This window comes from Schistocerca gregaria, chromosome 1, assembly GCF_023897955.1.
Source record: "Schistocerca gregaria isolate iqSchGreg1 chromosome 1, iqSchGreg1.2, whole genome shotgun sequence".
Lineage (NCBI taxonomy): Eukaryota > Metazoa > Arthropoda > Insecta > Orthoptera > Acrididae > Schistocerca > Schistocerca gregaria.
Window position 1 is genome coordinate 337,511,935 of NC_064920.1, and position 25,197 is coordinate 337,537,131.

The following is a 25,197-nucleotide window of genomic DNA, read 5'->3' on the forward strand; positions in this document are numbered from 1 at the left end:
ACCTTGGCGGGTTAATGTATGATGCGCCATTATGGGAGGAAGGATAATTGGCCCCCATTTTATCGATGGCAATCTAAATGGTGCAATGTGTGCTGATTTCCTACGTAATGTTCTACCGAAGTTACTACAAATCATTGCATACCAGAATGGCGATGTACTTCCAACATGATGGATGTCCGGCGCATAGCTCGCGTGCGGTTGAAGTGGTATTGAATAACATATTTCATGACACGTGGATTGGTCGTCGAAGCACCGTAGCATGGCCCGCACGTTCAACGGATCTGATGTCCCCGGATTTCTTTCTGTGGGGAAAGTTGAAGGATATTTGCTTCCGTGATCCACTGACAACTCCTGACAACATGCGTCAGGGCATTGTCAATGCATGAGTGAACATTACGGAAGGCGAACTATTCACTGTGGAGAGGAATGTCGTTACACATATTGCCAAATGCATTGAGGTTGACGGGCATCATTTTGAGCAATTATTGCATTGATGTGGTATTTACAGGTAATCAAGCTGTAATAGCAGAAATGGTAAATTCACGAAGGTACATGTTTCACATTGGAACAACCGAAATAAAATGTTCAAATGTACCTACATTTTGTATTTTAATTTAAAAGACTTACCTGTTACCAACTGTTCGTCTAAAATTGTGAGCCTTATGTTTCTGACTATTACAGCGCCATCTATCTCAAAGCGAAAACAGTGGTCTAACTAATACATTCATATTTCTTTACGTACTACACGAATATGTAATAAAAAAATTTGGGTTCCAATTTTAAAAAACGCAGTTGACATCCGTTTGGCCTATGGCAGCGCCATCAAGCGGGCCAACCATAGCGCCATCTGGATTCCCCCTTGAAGCTAGACAAGTTTCGTTCTTTGTAGTTTTTTCGTTTGACCCTTACTTCGTGAGATATTGGGCACGGTCACGATCAATGGACCACCCTGTAGACACTGTCTGGAAATAAAATCACAGCACAAAGAAATAATTAATGTATAGCAATTCGATATCAGGAATAGATTTGTGTAGGTAACATATTTAAGTCATTCACGTTGGAAGTTCACAGCTTGATGTTCGTGCGAGAAAAACCATTGCAAATATGAAATGCTGGTGCATCAGTAACAGATGACACGTCCAGAATGTTGAATCCAAGCATCCAAACGTGCCCGCACTGTGTTGTACAGGTGCCGGATATCAGTCTGTGGAATGGAGTTCGGTGTCTGTTGCTCTCGTTCGGTCGATACAGGAACGGTTGATGCTGGTTGTGGGTGACGCAGGAGTTTCCTTACATTGATGTCTCATTTGAGCTCCATTGGAGATAGATCTGGCGATCGAGGAGGCCGAGGTGACATGTCGACAGTCTGTAGAGCGTGTTGGATTACAAAAGTGGTATGGGGGTTCGCATTATCCTGTTGGAAAACGTCCCCTGGAATGCTGTTCACGAATGGCAGCACAACATATCGAATTACCAGACTGACGTACAAATTTGCATTCAGTGTGCGTAGGATAATAACGAGAGCGCTCGTGCTGTCATACGAAATCACACCCCAGACCGCAACCGACGTTGTTTAAACTCAGTGAGAGGTTAGTAATGGTGTCTTTGACGCCTTAAAGACTAATATCAACTCACCATGTCCGATCTCATAGGTACCTAACACTCACGACGGAGAATATTCACAGCAAACGTGACTTGCCAGCTCATAGTAGCGCTTCTGCCGCCACTCTCAAGCGGCTACCGCGAATTTTGAATACAATTCTTCGTTCACATGTAAAAACATGCCTGCCAACTTCCCTTTATCTCGTACGACTCCGTCAGTCTGTTTCAGTTTCTGTCTTCCTCTACAGTTTCACCCTGTATCGCTCCGTCTAGTATCATGGAAGTTGTTCTCTGATGTCTTAACACACGTCTTATCATTCTTTCCGTCCTTCTCCAGGGTGCTTCCCACACGTTCGTTTTTACCTGCTTATTCCTTACAGTGTTAGTCCACCAAATTTTCAACATCCTTCTACAGCAATAAATCTCAAACGCTTCACGACTCGTCTTTTCCGGTTTTAACAGAATCAGTGATTCACTAACATACAATATTATGTAGCAAACGTAACCACTCAGAAATTTCTTCCTCAAGTTACTAGTAGACGTCTCTTGACCAGGAATACCCTCTCTTCGTGAACTTATCTGTTTTCTACACCCTCCTTACTTCATCATGAGGTATTTTGCTAAAGATGTAGTCACGTTGCTTAACTTCGTGATCCTCTGTTTTGATGTTGAGTTTATCGTTAATTTTTATTTTTGCCATTCTTGATTACTTTATTTTTCAGTTTTCTCTCGATCCATATTCTGTACTTATTAGACAACCATCTGTGATTCTCCTTCTCTTTCGCGAGAGATTACAATGTCATCAACCAATCTTATTATTGATATGCTTCCACCCTGAATTTTAATCACAGAGTGTCCCGATTGATCCTGTCCTTCAACGATTTAAAATTTCGTCTCGTGCTGCAAAAACGTTCCTGTCGCAGTGACGCTCTGTGACGCTCGACCTTAGTTCGAATCCCGGTCTTGCCATAAAATTTAATTCATTGCTTCTGTCTATAGTTACTGTAGGGATGAGAAAGCCTTCTGGGTGATCTTGATTTACCTACAGAATGTAGACAGCGTTACTCCTAGCTACTTGGTGCTACTCATCTATGCATTCTACATATATTTCATCATTTTACGAACATTCGACTTTTGTTGTTTGCCGACTTCCTGATGTTATTGTTTTAATGACCCCAAATGTAGTTACATTTGGTCTCGATAGACACTCGCAAATAAAATTACTCTGTCTTCACACTTACATATTGTCTAGTGTAGTTCAAGATCCGGAGAAAAGACTAACCGAGCGACGCCGGATAGCCAGCTACTGTGTCTATATTTGTCGACGTCGACTTCGGCCATTGTTCGCCGAGGTGCCGGCAGCTCCAGCGATCAGCTGGAGCGATAAAAACTCCGGAAGTGTCACACCTGACGGCGCCCTCTCCCATCCCTTCCCCCGCCACCCACGCTCGCTCCCCCGAGAGCAATCGCTGCGCCCTATTGTTAGGTGGCCGGGGTTGGGGGGGGGGGGGGGGGGGCGGTCCGCCGCCGGCGGGGGGCGGATTGTCCGGCGGGTTGCGTGCGAGGCCGCCGTCAGGCGCCGCTATTTCTGGGCCCGCGTAATTGTCGTTCGGCACACTATTCATCAGCGTGCGCCTGACGTCCTAATAGACCGCCTCTACTATTTCACTCGGCTTTGCTCGGGCGCCGCGCTGGCGCCCATTCCAGCTCCAATCTCTGGCCGCCACGTGGCAGCTCCCCCGCAATGTGATAACGTTCTTTGTCGGGAGCCGCGCACGCTGTCGTCCGCGCGTCACTATCTGCACGATATAACAGCGCCACCTGTCGACGTCAGTCACGGGAGCCAAGAGGTATATTTATGCTCCTTGTTCTGTATGTGTTATTTCTGTTAACGGTAGTACATTAAGAGCGAGAAAAGTACCACTCGTGTAAACAGTATAAAGTTTATAAGTGTTTTCAGTGGACGGAGGCTTATTTTCGTATATTTTACTTGAAGTATTCGTTTTAGTCGATTTCCTCTTTGAATTTTTGCTATTCTCGGTACTTATTTTCTGGTATTTACATCTCCACATATGACCACCAAGCCACTGTACATTGCGTGGCGGCGGGTGGTTCGACAACAGTAATCGAATTTCTGTCCGTTGTCTTCGGATATTGAGCAAAATGACCCCTACTATCCCGCGCCTTGGTTCCCGGTTTCGATTCCCGGCGGGGTCAGGGACTTTCTCTGCCTCGTCATGATTGGGTGTGTGTGATGTCCTTAGGTTAGTTAGGTTTAAGTAGTTCTAAGTTCTAGGGCACTGATGACCATAGATGTTAAGTCCCATAGTGCTTAGAGCCATTTGAACCATTTGACCTCTACTACAAATATACGACAGAGCGAGCAGAACAGTCGTACAGTCTTCTCTTCAAACACGGTCTTTAGCTATAGTGAACTATGTTTCGCAAGAACTGCGTCGTCATCTTGCAAAGATTCCTATTTATTTTTCCCGAAGGTTTCTGGCAGCCAACGGCCTTGCCGCACCGATTTCCGACAAATCACCGAAGTTAACCGCTGTCGGGTTGGGCTGGAACTTGGATGGGTGACCATTCGGTCTGCCGAGCGCTGTTAGCAAGCGGGGTGCACTCAGCCATTGTGAGGCAAACTGAGGGGATACTTCATTGAGAAGTAGCGGCTCCGGTCTCGTAAACTGACATACTGCCGAGAGAGCCGTGTGTTGACCACATGCCGTTCCATACCCGCCTCCAATGACTCCTGTGGGCTGAGGAAGACACGGCAACTGGTAGGTACCGTTGGGTATTCATGGCAGGTTCGGGTGGAGTTAAGTTCAGTTTAGAAGATTTCTGTTGCACTTTCGGTGGTTATAATGTCCTTATATCCCATAGTGCGTCTGAATTCATTTGATGTCTATGACAAGTGAACAACAGATCCAAACCCAAGACCAGTACTATAGAACTGCTAGATATTCCTTTCGCCTACCGTAATAATGATTTCACTAATTCCCTCATTTCAAATCGGTTCTTAAAATCACAGCTAATTATGTGATCTAACACGCTCTAGATCTTTACTGCTATCTCTCTTCTCTTTCATTTGACCACAATCAAAGAGAGCTGCCGTTCTTTACACCAAACGATAAATTTTTACGCATCTCGTCCACTTCCTTACGGTTAATCAACGACGATACTTTCCTGTAGACAACAGAATCGTAAGCAAAGTATCTTGTAATGCTGCTGAACCAATGTGATAAATGCTTTGTGTGATGAAGACATTGGTGGTCATATTATGCTTCCTTCTGGCTCACGCAGTGATAATTTCGTTTCTACAGAACCTTCGTTGTACCGTATCACATATTTTTTTTAGATTCCCCTAATACTTGTCTACTATTTGGTATAGTGTGCAACACCTTTTGCAGATTCAAGAAGGCGTCTTCTACCTGTTCACCTACAAGTATTGTTTTGTCGTGTCTGAGAAAGACAGGTAGTTGACATAAATGCTTTATAGATATGGTACCTCGTCATATTTAGCCGAAAAGATATCCCGAAACCAATACGAATTTGTGGGACGTAAACGAAAGTTGATAGACGTGTTTCGATGTCTGAAAGATGACGCCTGTTCAGATTTTGAAAATCAGGTTTGCTTTATATACACGTTCTAACGGTCGTCAGAGTTAGTTACCTTCGAGATGGGATATGGTGACTCCTGTAGGGCGAAAACGCCTTTAAGGCGACATAGGTGCCATTATCAACACCTTTGAGGTGCATTTTAAGGAGTGTTCTCCAAAAGCGTAAAACGTTTCCACATGCTGATGTTGTAACAAACCCGCTCTACTGAGTGTCGACATGTTGCCTTGGCCTCCACGATCGCCAGATCTGTCTCCAGTCTCCCACATATGGGACATCAGCGTAAGAAAACTCCACAGTCATCCACATACAACATTAGGAGTCCCTCTACTGACCGACCAAGTCCAACAGGCATGGAACTCCATACCGCTAACTCACATCCGGCATCTGTGCAGCAAAATGCATGCACGTTTGCATGCTGACCTTCAACATTGTGATGGTTACACCGGTTGTTAATGTCAAGCATTTCATTTACATCTACATGGTTAAACTGGATATCACGTTTAAGTACCTGGCAGTGTGTTCATCGAACCACTTTCACAATAATTCTCTGTTATTCCAAACTCGTACATCGTCCGTAAAAAACGAACACCTATGTCTTTCGGTGCGAGCTCTGATTTCCCTTACTTCATGGTGATCGTTTCTCCCTATGTAGGTCGGCGTCAACAAAATACTTTCGCATTTGGAGGAGGACTTTGGTGACTGAAATTTCCTGAGAATATTACGGCGCAACGAAACACGCCTTTCTTTTAACTATGTCCAACCCAAATCCTATATTATTTCACTGACACACTTTCCCCTATTTCGGATAGTCCAAAACGTGTTGCTCTTCTTTGAGCTTTCTCGATGTACTCCGTCAGTCCTATCTGGTAAGGATTCCGCAACGCGCAGCAGTATTCTAAAAGAGGACGAACAGTCGTAGTGTAGGCAGTCTCTTTAGTAGATCTGTTACATTCTCTAAGTGTCCCGCGAATAAACAGCAGTCTTTGGTTAGCCTTCCACACAATATTTTCTATGCGTTCCTTCGAATTTAATTTATTCGTAATTATAATTCCTAGGTACTTCGCTTAATTTTCGGCCCTTAGATTTGACTCATTTAGCGTGTAACGAAAATTTAACGGATTTCTTTTAGCACTCATGTGAGCAACGTCACCCTTTTCGTTAGTCAGGGTCCATTACCAATTTTGGAACCATATTGGTATCGTTTCTAAATCGTTTTGCCATTAGATTCGCTTTTAACTTCTGATGACTTTACTGGTCTCTAAACGACAGCGCAATACGCAAACAGCCTAAGACGGCTGCTCAGATTGTTTCCCAAACCGTTTATGTGGATGATGTGCTGGAAAGTGTCTATAACACTATCTTGAGGAACGACAGAAATCACTTATGTCCTACTCGATGTCTTTCCGTCAGTTACTACGAACTGTGACCTCTCTGACCGGAAATCATATCGCTGAGACGATTTTCCATAAGCACACAATTTCACTACAAGCTACTTGTGTGGTAGAGTTTCAAAAGTCTTCTGGAAATCTAGAAATACGGAGTTAGTTGGATATCCCTTGTCAATAGCACTCAGTACTTCGTGCGAGTAAAGAAAAAGTTGTTTTTCACAAGAACGATGTTTCTAAATCCGTGTTGACTGTGTGTCAGTAGACCTTTTACTTCGAGGTGGTTCATAACGTTCGAACACAATATATGTTCCAAAATCCTGCAACATAACGATGTTAATGATATGGGCCTATAATTTAGTAGATTAGTGCTACTACCTTCTTGTTATATTGGTGTGACCTCTGTGACCTGTACAGTTTTTGAGTACGGATCTTTCGTCTAGCGAACGGTTGTACACTCCTGGAAATTGAAATAAGAACACCGTGAATTCATTGTCCCAGGAAGGGGAAACTTTATTGACACATCCTGGGGTCAGATACATCACATGACCACACTGACAGAACCACAGGCACATAGACACAGGCAACAGAGCATGCACAATGTCGGCACTAGTACAGTGTATATCCACCTTTCACAGCAATGCAGGCTGCTATTCTCCCATGGAGACGATCGTAGAGATGCTGGATGTAGTCCTGTGGAACGGCTTACCATGCTATTTCCACCTGGCGCCTCAGTTGGACCAGCGTTCGTGCTGGACGTGCAGACCGCATGAGACGACGCTTCATCCAGTCCCAAACATGCTCAATGGGGGACAGATCCGGAGATCTTGCTGGCCAGGGTAGTTGACTTACACCTTCTAGAGCACGTTGGGTGGCACGGGATACATGCGGACGTGCATTGTCCTGTTGGAACAGCAAGTTCCCTTGCCGTCTAGGAATGGTAGAACGATGGGTTCGATGACGGTTTGGATGTACCGTGCACTATTCAGTGTCCCCTCGACGATCACCAGAGGTGTACGGCCAGTGTAGGAGATCGCTCCCCACACCATGATGCCGGGTGTTGGCCCTGTGTGCCTCGGTCGTATGCAGTCCTGATTGTGGCGCTCACCTGCACGGCGCCAAACACGCATACGACACATCATTGGCACCAAGGCAGAAGCGACTCTCATCGCTGAAGACGACACGTATCCATTCGTCCCTCCATTCACGCCTGTCGCGACACCACTGGAGGCGGGCTGCACGATGTTGGGGCGTGAGCGGAAGACGGCCTAACGGTGTGCGGGACCGTAGCCCAGCTTCATGGAGACGGTTGCGAATGGTCCTCGCCGATACCCCAGGAGCAACAGTGTCCCTAATTTGCTGGGAAGTGGCGGTGCGGTCCCCTACGGCACTGCGTAGGATCCTACGGTCTTGGCGTGCATCCGTGCGTCGGTGCGGTCTGGTCCCAGGTCGACGGGCACGTGCACCTTCCGCCGACCACTGGCGACAACATCGATGTACTGTGGAGACCTCACGGCCCACGTGTTGAGCAATTCGGCGGTACGTCCACCCGGCCTCCCACATGCCCACTATACGCCCTCGCTCAAAGTCCGTCAACTGCACATACGGTTCACGTCCACGCTGTCGCGGCATGCTACCAGTGTTAAAGACTGCGATGGAGCTCCGTATGCCACGGCAAACTGGCTGACACTGACGGCGGCGGTGCACAAATGCTGCGCAGCTAGCGCCATTCTACGGCCAACACCGCGGTTCCTGGTGTGTCCGCTGTGCCGTGCGTGTGATCATTGCTTGTACAGCCCTCTCGCAGTGTCCGGAGCAAGTATGGTGGGTCTGACACACCGGTGTCTATGTGTTTTTTTTTTCCATTTCCAGGAGTGTATATGGTTGTTAAATATGGAGCTGTTGTATCAGCATATTCTGAAAGAAATCTAACTGGTGTACTATATGGACCTGAAGACATGCTTTTGTTAAGAGACTTAATTTGCTTCACTACTTCAAGGATATCTACTTCTACGTTACTCATGGTCGCAGCTGTTCTTGACTCGAATTCTGGAAAATTTATCTCGTCTTCTTTGGTGAACGAATCCTGCAAGGCTGTGTTTAGTAGCTATGCTTTGGCAGCACTGTCATCCATAGTATTTGCCTTGCTATCGAGGAGAGAAGGCAGTGATTGCGTCTTGCCGCTAGCATACTTCACATGCGACCAGAAACTCTTTAGATCTTCTTCCAGGTTTCGAGACAAAGTTTCATGTGGAAACTGTTATAAGCATATCGCATTGAAGTCCGCGCTAAATTTCGAGCATGTGTAGAAGATCGACAATCTTCACATTTGCAGTGTCTTATGTCGCACTTACATTAACCTGTGATCACTTAAATATGTTACCTAGACAAATGCAATCCTGAAATTTCATTACTCTACATTAATTATTTTACGGGGTTGCGGGTTTTTTCCCCAATAGTGCGTAATGATGTGGTATCGTAAACACAAAACGTCTCTATCAATTTGCTCTGGCCGTGGAGGCCTACGCTATTATAAAAGCAAGTTGTATTTCATAGCAGTGGTTCTCATGAAATCATGCTCTGATTTTCTGAGAAAATCTTGTTTTCCTTCAGAAACACCGAGTGCGGTGGCGCAGTTGTTAGCACACTGGACTCCAATTCGATAGGACGACGCTTCAAACCCGCGTCTGGCCAACCTGATTTAGGTTTTCCATGATTTCCCTATATCGGTCCAGGCAAATTCCGGGATAGCTGATCTGAAAGGACATGACAGACTTTCTTCTCCATGCTTAGCTAAACCGATGGGACCGATGACCTCGCTGTTTGGTCCCCTCCCCAAACAACCAACCAACCTCCAGAAACGTTATAACGTTTCAACTTAGAATACGCTCTAGATTCTTCCAAGAGACGCACGTAAGCGGTATTGGATTGTAATTATGTGCATCCTATCTATTAAGCTATTCTCAACAGAAGTAACCTGGACTCTTTTCAAATCAGACGGAATTATTGGATGAGCAAAGGACTTGTGATAAATATTAGCTACCGAAGGGGCAAATTCTTCTGTTTACAGTGCTGGAAAAGATTATTATACCTTGAAAGACGACGTCAGTTTTGATCCGATAACGATATATACCACCAGTCGGATAGTAAATGTGCTGATAATGGTTACGACGTCGTTTGCCACAGACAGCGTACTAGCATAGATAGCTAACAGAGCACCAATTGTCTCTACCCTTTAATAGGGAATGCTCACGGCTAGGAGTCTCTGTGTGGTGCGTGTATGTGAAGCAAGTAGGCAACCGTTCCACGGAGCGAGTTTCAAAGAAGCCTAATTGTTGCCATCCGTGTGGCGGGATGGTCCTTTCAGAAAACTGCCACCCGTACTGCGTCAGTTGTGGAACGATGCTGGTATCAGTGATCACGCGAACATTCTCACAGATGTAGGTGACGTTCTGGAAGGCCACGTATCACCGACTCTCTCGAAGATCGTCGTACTGTAAGGGCGGCAGTGGCAGATCGTACAAATATCAAAGCACAGATAGCAGGTCTTCTGAAGCTAGACGTGTCAACACAAGCTGTTGCTAACCAGTTATCAACAGCGGGACTACGGATAGGGTCACATACACAACTCGTCTTCCTCTCACGCTACAGCATCGACTTAACCGGCTAGACTGATGCCGTCAGGGGACCACTTGGAAGCTGGAATGGCGCGCCGTGGTCTTCAGAAATGAAAGTAGATTCTGCCTGCATGCAAGTGGTGGCCGTTTGCGCGAATGTCGTAGACCTTCTGAGCACTGTGTGTTAGAGTGAATTCGTCCGAGACACACTGGCATCACCCCAGACTTTGTGGTCTGGCATGTGCCATTTCTGGAGGTGACGCTGACCGGCGCTCGGTACATACAGTGTCATGTTACACCCGCTCTTTTGTCCTTCAGCTCTTTTGTCCTTCTTTAAACAGGAAGGAGATGCGTTGTTCCAACAGGATAACGCTTTCCCAAACGCCGCCCGTGAAACTCAACGTCCTCTGCATAAGGTGCAGCAATTACCATGGCCAGCACGATCTCCGGACTCATTGCCAATCGAGCACGTGAGGGATTTGATGCTACGGTAGTGACGCGTGCAACTCGTCATGCAGCAGCTGTTACAGAACTACGTGACCGATCGATCAGGCATGGAATAATGTATACCACGACAATATCCGCCATCTATACGATCGACTGGATGGCAGACTACGCACCTGCATTGTCACCGTGGACGTTACACCATGTCATAATATGGGTGCGTCAGTATGTTCCGATACCTGGTACCTCAGGAACGCTTGTATTATCTGTAAATGTAATCATTTCATGTACTCCACATGTAATGATCAACAAAAAATTTTGATTGAATTGGAAATCGCTAAAAGAGTGTATTATTTTTTTCTTCCGATAGTGTATTACATGTTAAATCTAACTAGACATCCATCAAACCCTCGGTCTTAGTTCGTTATAAGCGCATCATTCGTTGTTCGATACTGAAGTGCTAATTTCGATAACTCTCGTTCGTGAGACTTTGCAGCGGTTAAACTTCGACACATTTTATGATTCATGCTACCTCGTTCAGAAATAACTATGTCTTTTTTATCTGTGTACTTTTCATTGTAGTTAAACATATGAAAAGCTGTACTATATAGTACTGCTCTTCTAAATCTTGATTGAGAAAATTTTCAAAAAAAAAAAATCTGAAAATACGCTAAATGTTATGCATCAAAGTTCTCGGTCCGTTCTTCTACGTCTGCGAGTCTTTTACGTGGCGATAAAGGTGAAACAGCGTTTTACCGTAAATGCTCATTTTCCTTTCTTACGGCTTCCCCACCTTCTTATATGAAATGAGTCAAGGCTTAATGTAGTTGGTATCACATAAATTCGACATTGTTTTTCGGAGCTGTCAAACGTCTTCAGAAAGAATACAGATTAAAACCCATTTAATCACCAATATAGTGCAGGAAAAAGTATTTTTGGTCATTTCCAAAATACCACTTGGCGATAATAGTTACAAAATATTTGAACCATCGTCCTCCCGAATGTGAGTCTACTGTAATAACCACTACCGCATCTAGCTCCGTGTTCGTTACATGGAACGTACTGTATTTTAGTTCGGTCGAATTTATTAAAGAGAGTCCAGGTCTCTAAATGAAAGGTAAAGATGGAAATTACGTAACGAGCAAGTATCAACAAGGTATCTATTTTTTAAAAGTAGTAGTATCTGTACAGCGCTATAGAAAGCTGGTAAGAAACCAAACTTATGTTTACGTTTATGTATTTTACTCCTTCGCTGTCCATTTCCAAAAGTTCATCCAGCATTAATAGTAGTACAACAGTTTCACTTTGTTCAACGTCTCCTCACCTAATGTACTTGCGGGCAGGACACATATGGTCCGTCTATTTGGCCTTGTGTGCGTTAAGTTCCACTTACACGTTTGCTTATTTCAATACCCATAATTTCCTTGGTCTCATTCCTTCGGATTAACACCTTGGATTTTTCATGTGATTTTAAATCTTGATCTAAAGATAATTATTTCATTCCTCATGTAGTAGCTCCTAATTCTTGATTCTACTACGGACTTTGCATTATAAGGCATTTTATTCTGTCTAAAGGGTCATCGAGTAGTTAAGACAACGATATAGCCAAATGATGCCTGAAGAGGTGTAAGGCCATTTCCAAACAAAGAGGGGAAAGTTGAAACGTGGAATGACATAGTGAAGATTTATTCAAGAAATACGAAGCTGAGGACAGTGTTATGGGAAGGGAGGAGGAAGTAGATGAGGAAGATTAGACGAGAGGTACCCCCATGCAACACAAATTTTACAGACCTCTTACAGACCTAAGTCAAAACAAGGTCCTTGGAACGTACAACTTTCCTTGCGGACTAACCAGATCCTTCCAAGAACCCACCATGACAAACACTTCACCTGGTCTTCAAGACACATGTGATAAGAGAAGTGGCATCGGATTTCCATTTCCAAAGTATAAAGGTGTGAATATTATCGATATACTAGTTTAAATTGTTATAGTTGCTAAATTCTGACAGATATTGTTTAAGGTAGAATGGGAAAACTGTTAGAAGTTCATCTCGGGGAAGATCAGTTTTAGTTTCGACGAAATTTTGAAAGATGGGATGCAATACTAACCCTACTACTTATAGTAAAAGATTGCCTTATGTAGATTTAGAGAAAGTATCTGACAATGTTACCTGGAGTAGTACATTTGAAATTGTGATGTAGTGAGGATAAAACATTGGGCGGTTAATGTTCTCTAGGTAGTGTACAGAAAACAGATGGCAGTTATAATTGTCGAAGGACATCAAAAGATACTGCATGCTATCCTCCATGTTATATGACCTGTATACTGAGAAAGCTTTGAGGGAAACAGAGGACAAATTTATAAAGGAATTCAGGCAGTGGAAATTAAAATTTTGATTTCTGCCTATGACATTCTGTCAGTGACGACAAGAGTACGAATAATGTCTTGAAAATAGACAAAGATAAGCATTAATAAAAGTAACTTGATGACAGTGCAAATGTAGAGCAATTAAATCAGATGATTCTCAAGAATTACATTAAAGAATGAGACAATAATGCAGTAGATAAGTTTTGCTACCTGGTCAGCAAAATTAGTGACCATGGATGAAGTAGAGAGTGCTTCAAATACAGAACGGCAGTAGCGTGAAAAAGAGAGATTAGCTGATACTGAAACTAAAGTGCTACGAAATCTTTCCTGAAAGTATTTGCATGGAATATAGCCATGTACGGAAATCAAATGAGGATGATAAAGCTCAAAGAGGGCAGGGTCTTTCGAAATAGTGTGCTACAGGAGAATGATGAAGGTTATGTTGGCAAATCGGATAACTAATGAAGAGCACTCAATTGAGTTATAGAGTAAAGAAATTTAGGGCACAAGTTGCCTAAAAGAAGGGATCGGTTCGTACGACATATCCTTAGGCGTCAATAAATCTTCAATACGGAAACAGAGGGAAATGTGGGGATATGCCTCTAGTCTGATTTAGAGTGGGACGACGTTATCAAATGTATCGTAGGAACAGTTTCTAGACAGCAAAAGTCATCTACAAAAGAGACAACTTAGAATATCGTCGTTCGACAATATTTTGACTATTACCCGGTGGGCCACCTTTACCAGTATTAATACAGAAGTCAGAGAAGATTTAAAGTAGGCAGGAGAGCGAAGTGGTCGTGTGTCTCCAATGGTAGCTGCTACAAGCATTGCACAGGGTCTAACGGAGGGCGTACGTTCGGGGAAGATTGCCAGTATGAAGGGTGGTTCCGTGATGATGTTACGAACTTTCAGGGATAATGGGTAAATTTATCAGTTTTAAGTTAGAGACTCTTCTCAGGAAACGACCTAGGCGGAAGGTATAAGCGCAAATCCACTGACGTCTCGATTTAGCCTCGCACTGCGCTCAAACTAAGAACTCCACCTTCCGAACCCTGCCCTATACATACAGAAAGTCCGTTTGATACTCTTCATTATTCTCAGATAATTTCCCCTGTTGAAGGGCTAGTAGTAACGGTGCTCATAACTTGATGTCAGGGACACCGAAAAGTCTTAGACTGCGGTACAGTATAAAGGTATCATTTATCTCCTCAAGTTTTACAAGGTGTTACTTTTACAACAGTAGTTCAAAATGGCATCTCCAAGCGTCTAAGCGAGCATGGCACCGTCGCACAAACTTACGTACAACGCCTTCTGCTAATATCCCTGGTGTTGTTTGGACAGTGTGGCAGGAAGAGTGAAATCTTCAGCCTCTACAGGCGTCTCGTACAGAAGGCATTTCCCGTGCGTCCATACATTTTTTTTCTTTTTATAAAAAAAGTTACGATACTGCCGAATTTATGCTTCGAGAAATCGCACATTACCCCCATTGACCATAAGCCATGGTAAAGCACAACGATATAAGTCTGATTTAGGCCGCTGAATAAGCAATGTATTCGTCTCCGTATAGTTCCCGACGCACGTAGAGCGACCGTAGACCGTCGATCGTCCCCTATGGCTGTGTGGTGGCGAAGCGACGACCATTCAACAAACACTGTTTATGCACGAGGAAACAATGTCTCTGCGATACTGAGGCTCCTGCGTAGATACTGTTAACTTCGGATAGCCGGATTCTTGTGCTATCCCCGGTGTACTAGGAACCACGCGTTTTGCCTGACAGAATACCTCTTAGACGGTACACCGAATTTGCAGCTGAGTTGCCCCTATTTTAACCATAATACACCATAAATATCTCTGTCAAAGAGCCGTATTCCGTAGCTGAAGAAAAAGGCAAATGTCACACATGTCTATAAGACGTTCAGCACAAGTGATTCAGAAAAGCACCGTCTAATATCTTTAACATCCATTTCTTGAAGTGTTTTGGAACATATTATGAGCTGAAATCTAATGAAGTATCAGGAACGGAAGACCTCCTTCATGTCATAGACTACGAAACCATCGGTCATGCAAGCCCGAACTAGTGTTTCTCTCCGATGAATTCATGAAAGCACATAGATTAAGATGTTGAAAAGAGCTAAACAGGACAACGCTTCACAACAGATGCCAATTTTACATAGAAAGCCTACATGTATAGGGTTTTGAGAACCAACCGTAAATGATGTGTCTAGTAATACACCAGAACCCTCTATGTATCGATCCTGTAGGGACAGATCAGATTGTCTAAAGTGCACGATGAAATGTTTAAGCGTCTCGCACTCCTCACCTGAGTGGGACGAGCGGAAGTCCTAACATCGGTACACTGTTAAGCATCTTCTGCCATGCTCTCCACAGGCGTCTGAAGAATATGGAAGTATATATGCAGATGTATTGGTTTTGTGCGTAAGTTCGTATCTTTATTCATAAGTTTAATAACATACAAAACAGAATTTTAGTCATGAATAGTATAGTCTCCTTCACTATTTCCAACAGTCGGCCAACGCTGTGATAACTTTTCCATTCCGCGACTACAGAAATCACGTAGTTTTGAGGTGAAGAACTCGTCGTGCCATGTTTGAAGAGGAAAGGAAATTCCTTGAAGGTTGTTCAATAGAGAGCGGAAAAGGTGAAAATCTCAGGGCGCGAGATCAGTTGAATAAGGTAAGAGCCGAGTGACTTCCCAAACCAAGTACTCCACGGTGTTTTTTGTCGGTCTGCCAGAAAGCTGGCGGGCGTTATCGTAGTATAGCGTCACTTAACGCAATCTTTCTTGTTGTTGTTCTTGGACTCCGTCTGCAAGACCTCTCAGTTGTTGATAGTAAATTCAGCAGTGATGATTGCGTCTTGCGGAAGCATTTCGTAGCAGAGCACACCGTCGCTGTTTCACCAGATGCATAACATTTTCTTTTGTGGATGCGCGTGGATCTTTGTGCGGGGAGCTGCTGCTTTCTTTTGGCTCAGTCTTCCATTTCATTCCCTTATGATAGCATAAAGACATAATTTCTCGTAACCAGTAATGATACGGAATAGAAATGGTCGTACAGACGCCATTTCTTGTCACCAGTAACGATACAGAATAGGAATGGTCGGTGTCGTTCACGAGCTAATTGATGACGAGTAAGCAAAAATGCACCTATGGCCACCGGCTCACTTTTGTGATTTTGCCTATGAGCATGCGGTCAACATCACCCGATTTTTGAAGTTTCCCTAATGGATGCAAATGTCACACGGTGATAGAATGTTCACGGTTCTTCACATTTTTCAGTTCTCGAGTGCACTGACGGTGATCATTGTGGATTAACGAGTCTAAGTGATCTTCATTAAACACTGAACGTCTTCCCAAATGGTTATCCTTAAACTATAAAAACATTTTCTTCACATACTGTGTCCACTGGCATTATCCCCTTACACGGTGCAACAGTTTCTGGCAGCCTCCGGTGCTGCCAACCCTGTAATGAACACAGACCGAAGAGTATGTCGGAGATGTTCCGATTTCTCCATTTGGCATTCCACTTTCTGGCGTCTAGAGCTACACTCGCTACCTCCAAAATGACAAAATGACCATATGTAAACTCAAATAGCAATAGTGAATTACAAACAAAAATTACATTCGTTAAATAAACTCATACCAACGGAAATGCCAACATGCAAAACAAAAACACCAAGAACTTATGCAACAACCTAATAAATGTTGCAGATCGTCAAGACCCTCATCTCTAACACCCTCATATAGTAGTCAGTTTCCTGTAGGTACAGTTAACTCCTACAACAATATTTAGGAAATATGGAAGCCGATTGCTTTCTCCAAGAGCTATCATCTGCAGTAATCTTATTTCTTTCTTCTTATATAAATGCGGAATGCATTTCGGTATCCATACAGATTCCGTGTAAGTATTATTCCAAGAGCTGTGCAATACAGTTTCCCTAGATTTAATACAACAGGGTGTAGAAATACGATACAGCCACTATCACCACAGAGCCAGCAGGTAGGTAATTCACGACTCAGACGGCACCATCACGAAGATGTAGGAAACTAAGGATTCTGCGTGTGTATAACTAGCCGCGCGGGATTAGCCGAGCGGTCTCGGGCGCTGCAGTAATGGGGGCGGCTGGTCCCGGCTGAGGTTCGAGTCCTCTCTCTGGCATGGGTGTGTGTGTTTGTCATTTAGGTTAAGTAGTGTGTAAGCTTATGGACTGATGACCTTAGTATTTAAGTCCCATAAGATTTCACACACATTTGAACAGTTTTTCTCCTTACTTCCACACGTTTCCTTCCGGAACGACCGTTGACACTGCATGTCTGTTCTCTTCAAGTTTTAGACAGCAGCTGTTGTGAATGCAGTAGTTACAGGAACTGGGACATCCAGATACATCCCACCTTCATATTTGAGACGGTTAATACGATGACGTAATGGACATGTTAGTGACCAATTCTAACTCCACCTATAGAAACAATTTCCACAATACGACAATTACCTAATCCCCATCGGCCCACTCGATCCTTACCACACCAAATTCAGTACAGCGTAAAAGTCGAAACAGTAGGAGTGATAGCACGAATGGAGCTTGATAGGGAATGAGAAAATGATACAGGGTGCAACGAGGGTTGAGAGAGATACATATGAGAGATATGTTAAAGCGAGTGTTTCGTTCGATACTGGCGTGGAACTTTGCAAACCCGCAGTACCATATCATACCAGGCCGACACAACATCTATTACGTCCGATAATTCAGCGCCGTCGAGGAAGAGCTGCGCATCAGAGGGCGATGCAAATAAAACGACCGTAATGCAACACCGGAAATAGTCACTAGACCCTTCCTAGAACTTCTGACACTTAAAAATATGATGAATAGGGAGTACAGGCTATGATAATGTGCTCTGACGTCGTTCAACATCATGAAACATAATGAACACTGTATATTATGATCGTTTTCTCCCCAAACTCTATGGTGATTACAATGCTTTTTACTCTTAAATTTTATCTGTATAGTACTTATTTCTTCTTTCCTAAATGTTAATCTCGTTTGTTCTTAGTCAAGTGACATTAGCCATAACCGTATAAACACGACCTCTTATGATAAAGGATTTCAGAAAGTAAGCTCGACCCACGCTAAGAGCATTACGCAGCATTAGTGCAGACGAAATTCTGCTGCTGCCCGGATAACAACTGTATCAGATTGTGCTATCGAAAAAGCGCTGAAACTGGATAAGTATTCCGAAGCTGTAGTACACGGGGCTCTGCGAGTCTAGTGATCAAAACGTGTTAATTGCACACGAAACCATCATAAAATTCTGGTGTATATGGACCAAACGTCGCGTCCCGCCGTAGTCAAATGGTATCAATATAATCAGACAAAGGCCTCGCATTCGTTGGTAATGCTGATCAGGAATTAAGATCATCGCTATCGACGACAGATGACAGTTTCCAGGCAATCGAGACAATGATTCATGATTTTCTCCATTGGATAGCCATATTTAGATTTTCCACGACTTCCTTAAATCACCCCAGGGAAATGTCCCGACGGTTTCTTTGAGAACAAAACTGTCGAATCATTCCCCTACATTACAAAATTACTTATTCGTACCCCATGACTTTCTGGTAGACGAGATGTTTAGCTGAATCCTTTCTTCCAATCCTAAGGCAAATACGTCCAAAAAAAGCCTTAAGATATTTATGGTTTTTATAAGCTCATGGTCGGAATATGTGATGAGCAAAAACTTTCAGAGGACATCGTGGTCGACTTTGACTGTGAAATATAATGAAATATAAAATATAATACTACAATTCCGTCCGTGTGGGCATCGAAGTGGAATAATGAATATGCCTATCGGTTTAATGTGATATACCTAAAATATAATAACAATACGAAATACGGGCATGATGACGACAGCGTGGTCCATTTGTCTTTACCATCTAAAATAGCTTATTGTCGAGATATAACAAATGTGTCAAGAAAATGTTATTCATTTACGCTGGAGACACTGACCAGTATTCTTGTCTTCCCCGTAGCGTTATATGTTACGAAGTAACGAACAGCCACACGTGTTTTTTAATTCACTGTCTCTCCTCAAGACCTGTCCAAACACATATCACGGTGTACTTTTCATATAGATAAGACGCTGTTAAAACCGCAACACGAAAATGATTTTGCATCTAGCACACAGTGCAGCTACCGAGAGCAATGTAAGTCAACCACTAAACTAGTGTTGACAGTAAACAAAAATACAAACAAATGGTTCAAATGGCACTGAGCACTATGGGACTTAATATCTAAGGCCATCAGTCGCCTAGACATAGAACTACTAAAACCTAACTAACCTAAGGACACCACACACATCCATGCCCGAGGCAGGATTCGAACCTGCGACCGTCACAGCAGCGAGGTTCCGGACTGAAGGGCCTCTAATCGCTCGGCCATAGCGGCCGGCTACAAAAATACAGACCAGTCACTCTATCAGCCGTCTTTCTTAGAAGATTTATTTGAGTATAATGTACATCATCAATGAGGAAGTAGAAATATCGGTCATCTGTGAAGAATGTAGGTGGGGAGAACATTAATTCCAATAATGTGGTTCTGTTTACTGTCAACTCCGGTAAGAGAACGAGTTACCGTATGACAGGTACTTACAACGTGATCTAGAACAGGAGAGTTCAGTATTACCTTTATAATAACGTCATGTGTACGTGACTCGTACGCTGTAATATATTTCTGAACAGAGGAGATGAACCTCACTGCCAGATAAAATACGAGGCATCTTCGGAACACAAGGCACGATTTGGTGCGAATTGAAAACCACTTTGAAAATCCGATGGAGCTTTGCACAGATGTGTTCGGCAGTGTCTTTAGTGTGCCTGTCGATCGCTTCATGTCACTCTTTTCAGGTGAGAGTGCAAAGGATTATGCAGAAATGCCTTCAACAAGTATGAGGATCTGGAAACAAATTTCGCCTGAAGCTATGGAGCCCATATACAATAAATGTCTTGCGTTTCTTTCTTCAAGACAATTTTCAGCCACAATCTCCAGGGGCCATGAAAACGCTCCTGCAGCTTTTTCGATTGGAAGTGTTTCATCACCCACAATCGCTGCTTACATGAACCGCTGGCTACGAGGGCAACATTTTGGCACAAACAACGATAGGCAGACCAGAGTAAGGAATTGGCGGAAAGCACAGGCGGCTGCTTTCTGAGACAAGGGTACTGGAAAGTTTATTCAGCGCCACGACTAATGTTTAAGTCGGAATGGCGACTACTTAGACAGATAGCTTGAAGGTGTGGTTAACCGTTGCGAATGAAATTTTTTTTTGTTTTCACTGTGGTTTTCATTTCGCGCCCTGTCGGACCCCACTTTCCGAAAATCCCTCGTATGTAGGGTACTACATAAAAAAGTCGTACTGTTATTCGTATCTCCGTGATAATTAGACACCCCCTGGAAACTTAAGCAACATTTGCTTCAAACGTTTTATTTTATTTTATCTCTGGACAAAAAGTTATCACGGGTGGCCAAGATAAATGGGATACACCAGTACATATGACAGATATTTTTAGTTTTGAATGGATCCAAGGCATATTTTTCATAGTATTCCATCTGATACTGGCCATATTGTCAAAGCAGCAACAGTAAAAATTATGAATAAGTAAGTATACAGTCAAAGGTTACGATGGTATACTGTAAAAAGTAGGTCCAAGAAATAAAGAATTATGCTGTTGTAATGTGGCAGTAAATGTACTCACCCAGCAGCTTCATCACTTCCTCCTGGTTGATGAAGATATTGAGATGGGCCTTGGCGACCGAAGCCGTCACCAGCAGCGTCAGGGCTCGAAGCACCAGCATCGGGAACGTCATCTCACTCGGCGAACGGCTCCACGGTGCGAACTATAAGCCAACAGTCTGTTCTCCGGAAGGTCACCGACATAATTTTGCAGTTCTTTCCCCCTATTCATTAACCGAGTCTACCATATGTGCAAGCAGAACTTCACAAAATATCTGCCGCCGTCCTACATGACCAGGAGGATCGCAATCTGCGAGCGAGTAATACTGAAGTTAAAGGAAAAATGTCACTTAAAACTGTCCCTTTGCAAGGAGGTGGGCAGAATGAGAAGACTCGTAGCTCTGTACGTTCGTTTCCTCAGCTGCACCAGTTGCTAAAGTAGTTCACAAACTGCCCTCCCAGCGGGAGGTTAAAGGAGGGCACCCAGCCCGGTCGCTGGCAGCACGAAAGGCCAGCGAGTTGCGGCGAGGGGCGTGGGGGCAGCCAGGAGGGATGCTCGCTCCGCGGACGTGCGCTGAATTTTATACGGCGGCCCGGGAGCACGCAACAACTTTACCGAAGCGGCGGCTAAAGTTGTGACTTACTGCTGCAGGACACCGTAAAAAAGAGGCGGTGCCACCAGGACTTGGCAGACTTATTGAGGTCGCTTCCAGCATCCGTGCACGGCCGTCGTCCGAGCTGGCATAGAGTGATATTCCCGGGAGCTTGATTATATTGTCTGGGCAAGGTGCCTAAACACTTGTGGTAACAAGTGATGTGTCTGACTTACGGATTAAATTTTCGACAGGGCTGCGTATCAACATATATTGTATTGCCTGTGGACACTTATGGTCACTACTGCGGGAAGTGACAGATTTTAATATGTAGAATTCACAGATGATGAAAATCTATACCTCTCTCACATCACCATTTTAGCACTAGAAGTAATTTATACAGCCAACCTGGTGTTCGACAAAAAAAGCAGTTGCCATGAAATTAAGAGGAGTACTAACACATAAAGCAGTTTTTATATTTCAGATTAAGAAAGTTGGTAACTATTGTCGCTGAAAATGCTCGTGACAGAAGAACGTATTACTCCAACGTCGAAGTAAATATTGGAAATAAGTATTTACTGTGTCATTGTGGTATGAATTTTAATGCGAATAGACTATCACAAACATGGAAAATTGTCACGAGAGAGGGGTGGTATACAGCGTAGTAACAGCCGCTAAGAGTTTTGATGCTACTACCACTTGTCATTGCTAGAGACAATTTAAGGAGGATATGACGTGTCTTAATTGATATTGAGCAAGTTAAAGGAGTGTGGAAGCAAGTAGCTTCAAATGGCTTCAAAGACAACACACACTACGTTTGTTAAAAACGTCACATTTGGTAAGAATCTTTGGTAAGATTTTCGCTCGTGTACTCCAGCTCGCAACAAGAGAAATTAATGGCACAAGTGTATGCCTAAGTCAAGTAAGCACACCGTGCAACCGTGCAGTAGCACGGAGGAAGGCACGCCCATCTCGCGGTCACACGGCCCGGTCACCAGCACAGCGCGCAAAGTAGGTCGCTCCTCATCGCTGTTGACAATCACTGCGCTCTGTTCGGCTAGCGTTATACCAGTCCATCGCCTAGCAAAACACGCAACGTCTGTATTACGTGTCACAGAGAATTCCGACAGACGCAGTTATTGTTCGGAACGAGCGGCGGGTTAGTTCTGTAGCAGAGCTGTACGGCAGCGCGCGCACCGCGAGGCCATGTCCGCGTGGCGTGGGTTCGGCAGACGTCGCGGAGTAGCGTCGGCGTCGCCGGCGTCGTCGTCAGCGTCTCGTGGGCGCGGTGAGGCGAGGCGGTGCGCCGAGCAGGAGCTGCGGAGCTCCGGGACGAGTGGCGCAGCTGGAGCGCCCCGGACCACTGCGGGGTGGCTGCCCGGCCGGCCGGCGTCGCGCACACCCCCCGCGCCGGCCGCGCATGCGCACCGCCCCGCGCGACGCGACGCCGGCCGACCCAGACGCCACTTGCAGGGCTGTGCGCCGCGCCAGTACTCGGCCGTCTCTGCAGGCGCGCTGGAGTGCCGCCGAGGACGGGACTCCTCCTCGCTCTCCGAGCGCCTTCCAGTTGTTTACTGTTCCCCTTCACTCACGACACACACATACACATACTATAAAGGAGAGTCATAAGTTTCATATGTTTACAGTTGTAAATTCATGATACTCTGGTTGCGAAGATGGAATTTTAATTTATTTACTGGATAATTGATATCGGCATCTACTCACGAAGTAAAGTTATCCGAAAATTCCATTAGACTATATACACCAGTAAACGCTGAATCTATAAAGAATCGGACTCACGTGCTGAAAACAGATGATGACTCTACAAATGAATTAAATGCTCCAAGCAAATAAGAGAAAAAATATTTACAAAGTGTTAAATAAATTATACTCCAAATTTATTTCAAGTCGCTAAGTGCTCGCACCATGAAACACTGGAAATATAGAGTCTGGGTAATTCGGGCTCCTTTATTCACGCACCTCGTATCGAATGATTCATGTGTTATAACATGGTATGATTTTGCACGTGGATTCAGTGATATATGTAGATACCGTCTCTAAAGTCTGCTGTGAATCGAGTTGGTAGTAAGAGCGTAATAAATTAAAAGACATGCCTAATGAAGTTTCAAGGTGCGACATTTTAAGCCGAATCTTGTTTTTCACGCATGTCAGATATTATGTTGTTATATCTTCTGAGTAATCGGTTGTACAATTATATAATTCTGCAGGTACATTCTCTGGTATGTATGGATAATGTCTGAAAAATGCCTTTCGAATACAGTTGGTACAGTAAAGAAATAACAAATTAAAGTATCGTGTCTGACGCTTGAGAGCAACGATAATTTTACACTTTTATACATGACTGTTTCTCAGCAACCGTAAACAATTATCAGACATTTCTGAACGAGGAAAATGCAGTACGAACAAATTTTCTTCGTCTCATAATTTAGTGGAGGGACACCAGTAAAGTTGTTTCGCGAAGGTATGAAGACACGTGTAAAGTTTGTCGGAATCAATAAGATCTCTGGTTCTCAAATACTGAGTGAATAAAGTCATGGTATTTGCGCACTGTCAATTAAGCCTACCTTAAGAAAAGTTTAATAAGTCACAGCTGCAAAATACTAACGCGAATTACTTACAGACGAATGGAGAAACTGGTAGAAGCCGACCTCGGGGCAGATCAGTTTGGATTCTGTAGAAATGTTGGAACACGTGAGGCAATACTGACCCTACGACTTATCTTAGAAGAAAGATTAAGGAACGGAAAACCTACGTTTCTAGCATTTGTAGACTTACAGAAAGCTTTTGACAATGTTGACTGGCATACTCTCTTTCTAATTCTGAAGATGGCAGGGGTAAAATACAGAGAGCGAAAGGCTATTTACAAATTGTACAGAAACCAGATGGCAGTTAAGAGTCGAGGGACATAAAAGGGAAGCAGTGGTTGGGAAAGGAGTGAGACAGGGTTGTAGCCTCTCCCCGATGCTATTCAATATGTATATTGAGCATGGACTATAGGAAACAAAAGAAAAATTCGGAGTAGGTATTAAAATCCATGGAGAAGAAATAAAAACTTTGAGGTTCACCGATAACATTGTAATTCTGTCAGAAACAGCAAAGGACTTGGAAGAGCAGTCGAACGGAATGGACAGTGTCCTGAAAGGAGGATATAAGATGAACATCAACAAAAGCCAAACAAGGATAATGAAATGCAGTCGAATTAAGTCGGCTGATGATGAGGGAATTAGATTAGGAAATGAGACACTTAAAGTAGTAAAGCAGTTTTGCTATTTGGGGAGCAAAATAACTGATGATGGTAGAAGCAGAGAGGATATAAAATGTAGACTGGCAATGGAAGGAAAGCGTTTCTGAAGAAGAGAAATTTGCTAACATCGAGTATTGATTTAAGTGTTAGGAAGTCGTTTCTGAAAGTATTTGTATGGAGTGTAGACATGTATGGAAGTGAAACGTGGACGATAAATAGTTTAGACAAGAAGAGAATAGAAGCTTTCGAAATGTTTTGCTACAGAAGAATGCTGAAGATTAGATGGGTAGATCACATAACTAATGAGGAGGTATTGAATATAATGGGGGAAAAGAGGAGGCACAACTTGACTAGAGGAAGGGTTCGGTCGGTAGGACATGTTCTGAGGCATCAAGGGATCACAAATTTAGTACTGGAGGGCAGCGTGGAGGGTAAAAATCGTAGAGGGAGACCAAGAGATGAGTACACTAAGCAGATTCAGAAGAATGTTGGCTGCAGTAGGTACTGGGAGATGAAGAAGCTAGCACTGGATAGAGTAGGAAGTAGAGCTGC

The 25,197-nt window shown here is 43.8% G+C and overlaps 1 protein-coding gene across 2 annotated transcripts in view; it reads right to left on the bottom strand.

The window, feature by feature from the left end:
• Positions 1–22,747, bottom strand: part of LOC126344332 (tyrosine-protein kinase Dnt-like) — a 211,478-nt gene extending 188,731 nt beyond the window's left edge. Inside the window, exon 1 of one of the 2 annotated variants that reach the window (XM_050002011.1) lies at positions 20,810–22,733. In XM_050002011.1, the coding sequence (XP_049857968.1) occupies positions 20,810–20,921 (112 nt within the window). In that variant the 5' untranslated portion in view covers positions 20,922–22,733. Of the gene's footprint in view, positions 1–20,809 lie in introns of both variants that reach the window. The other variant, XM_050002012.1, reaches the window with a different exon arrangement.
• Between the last annotated feature and the right edge of the window lie 2,450 nt (positions 22,748–25,197).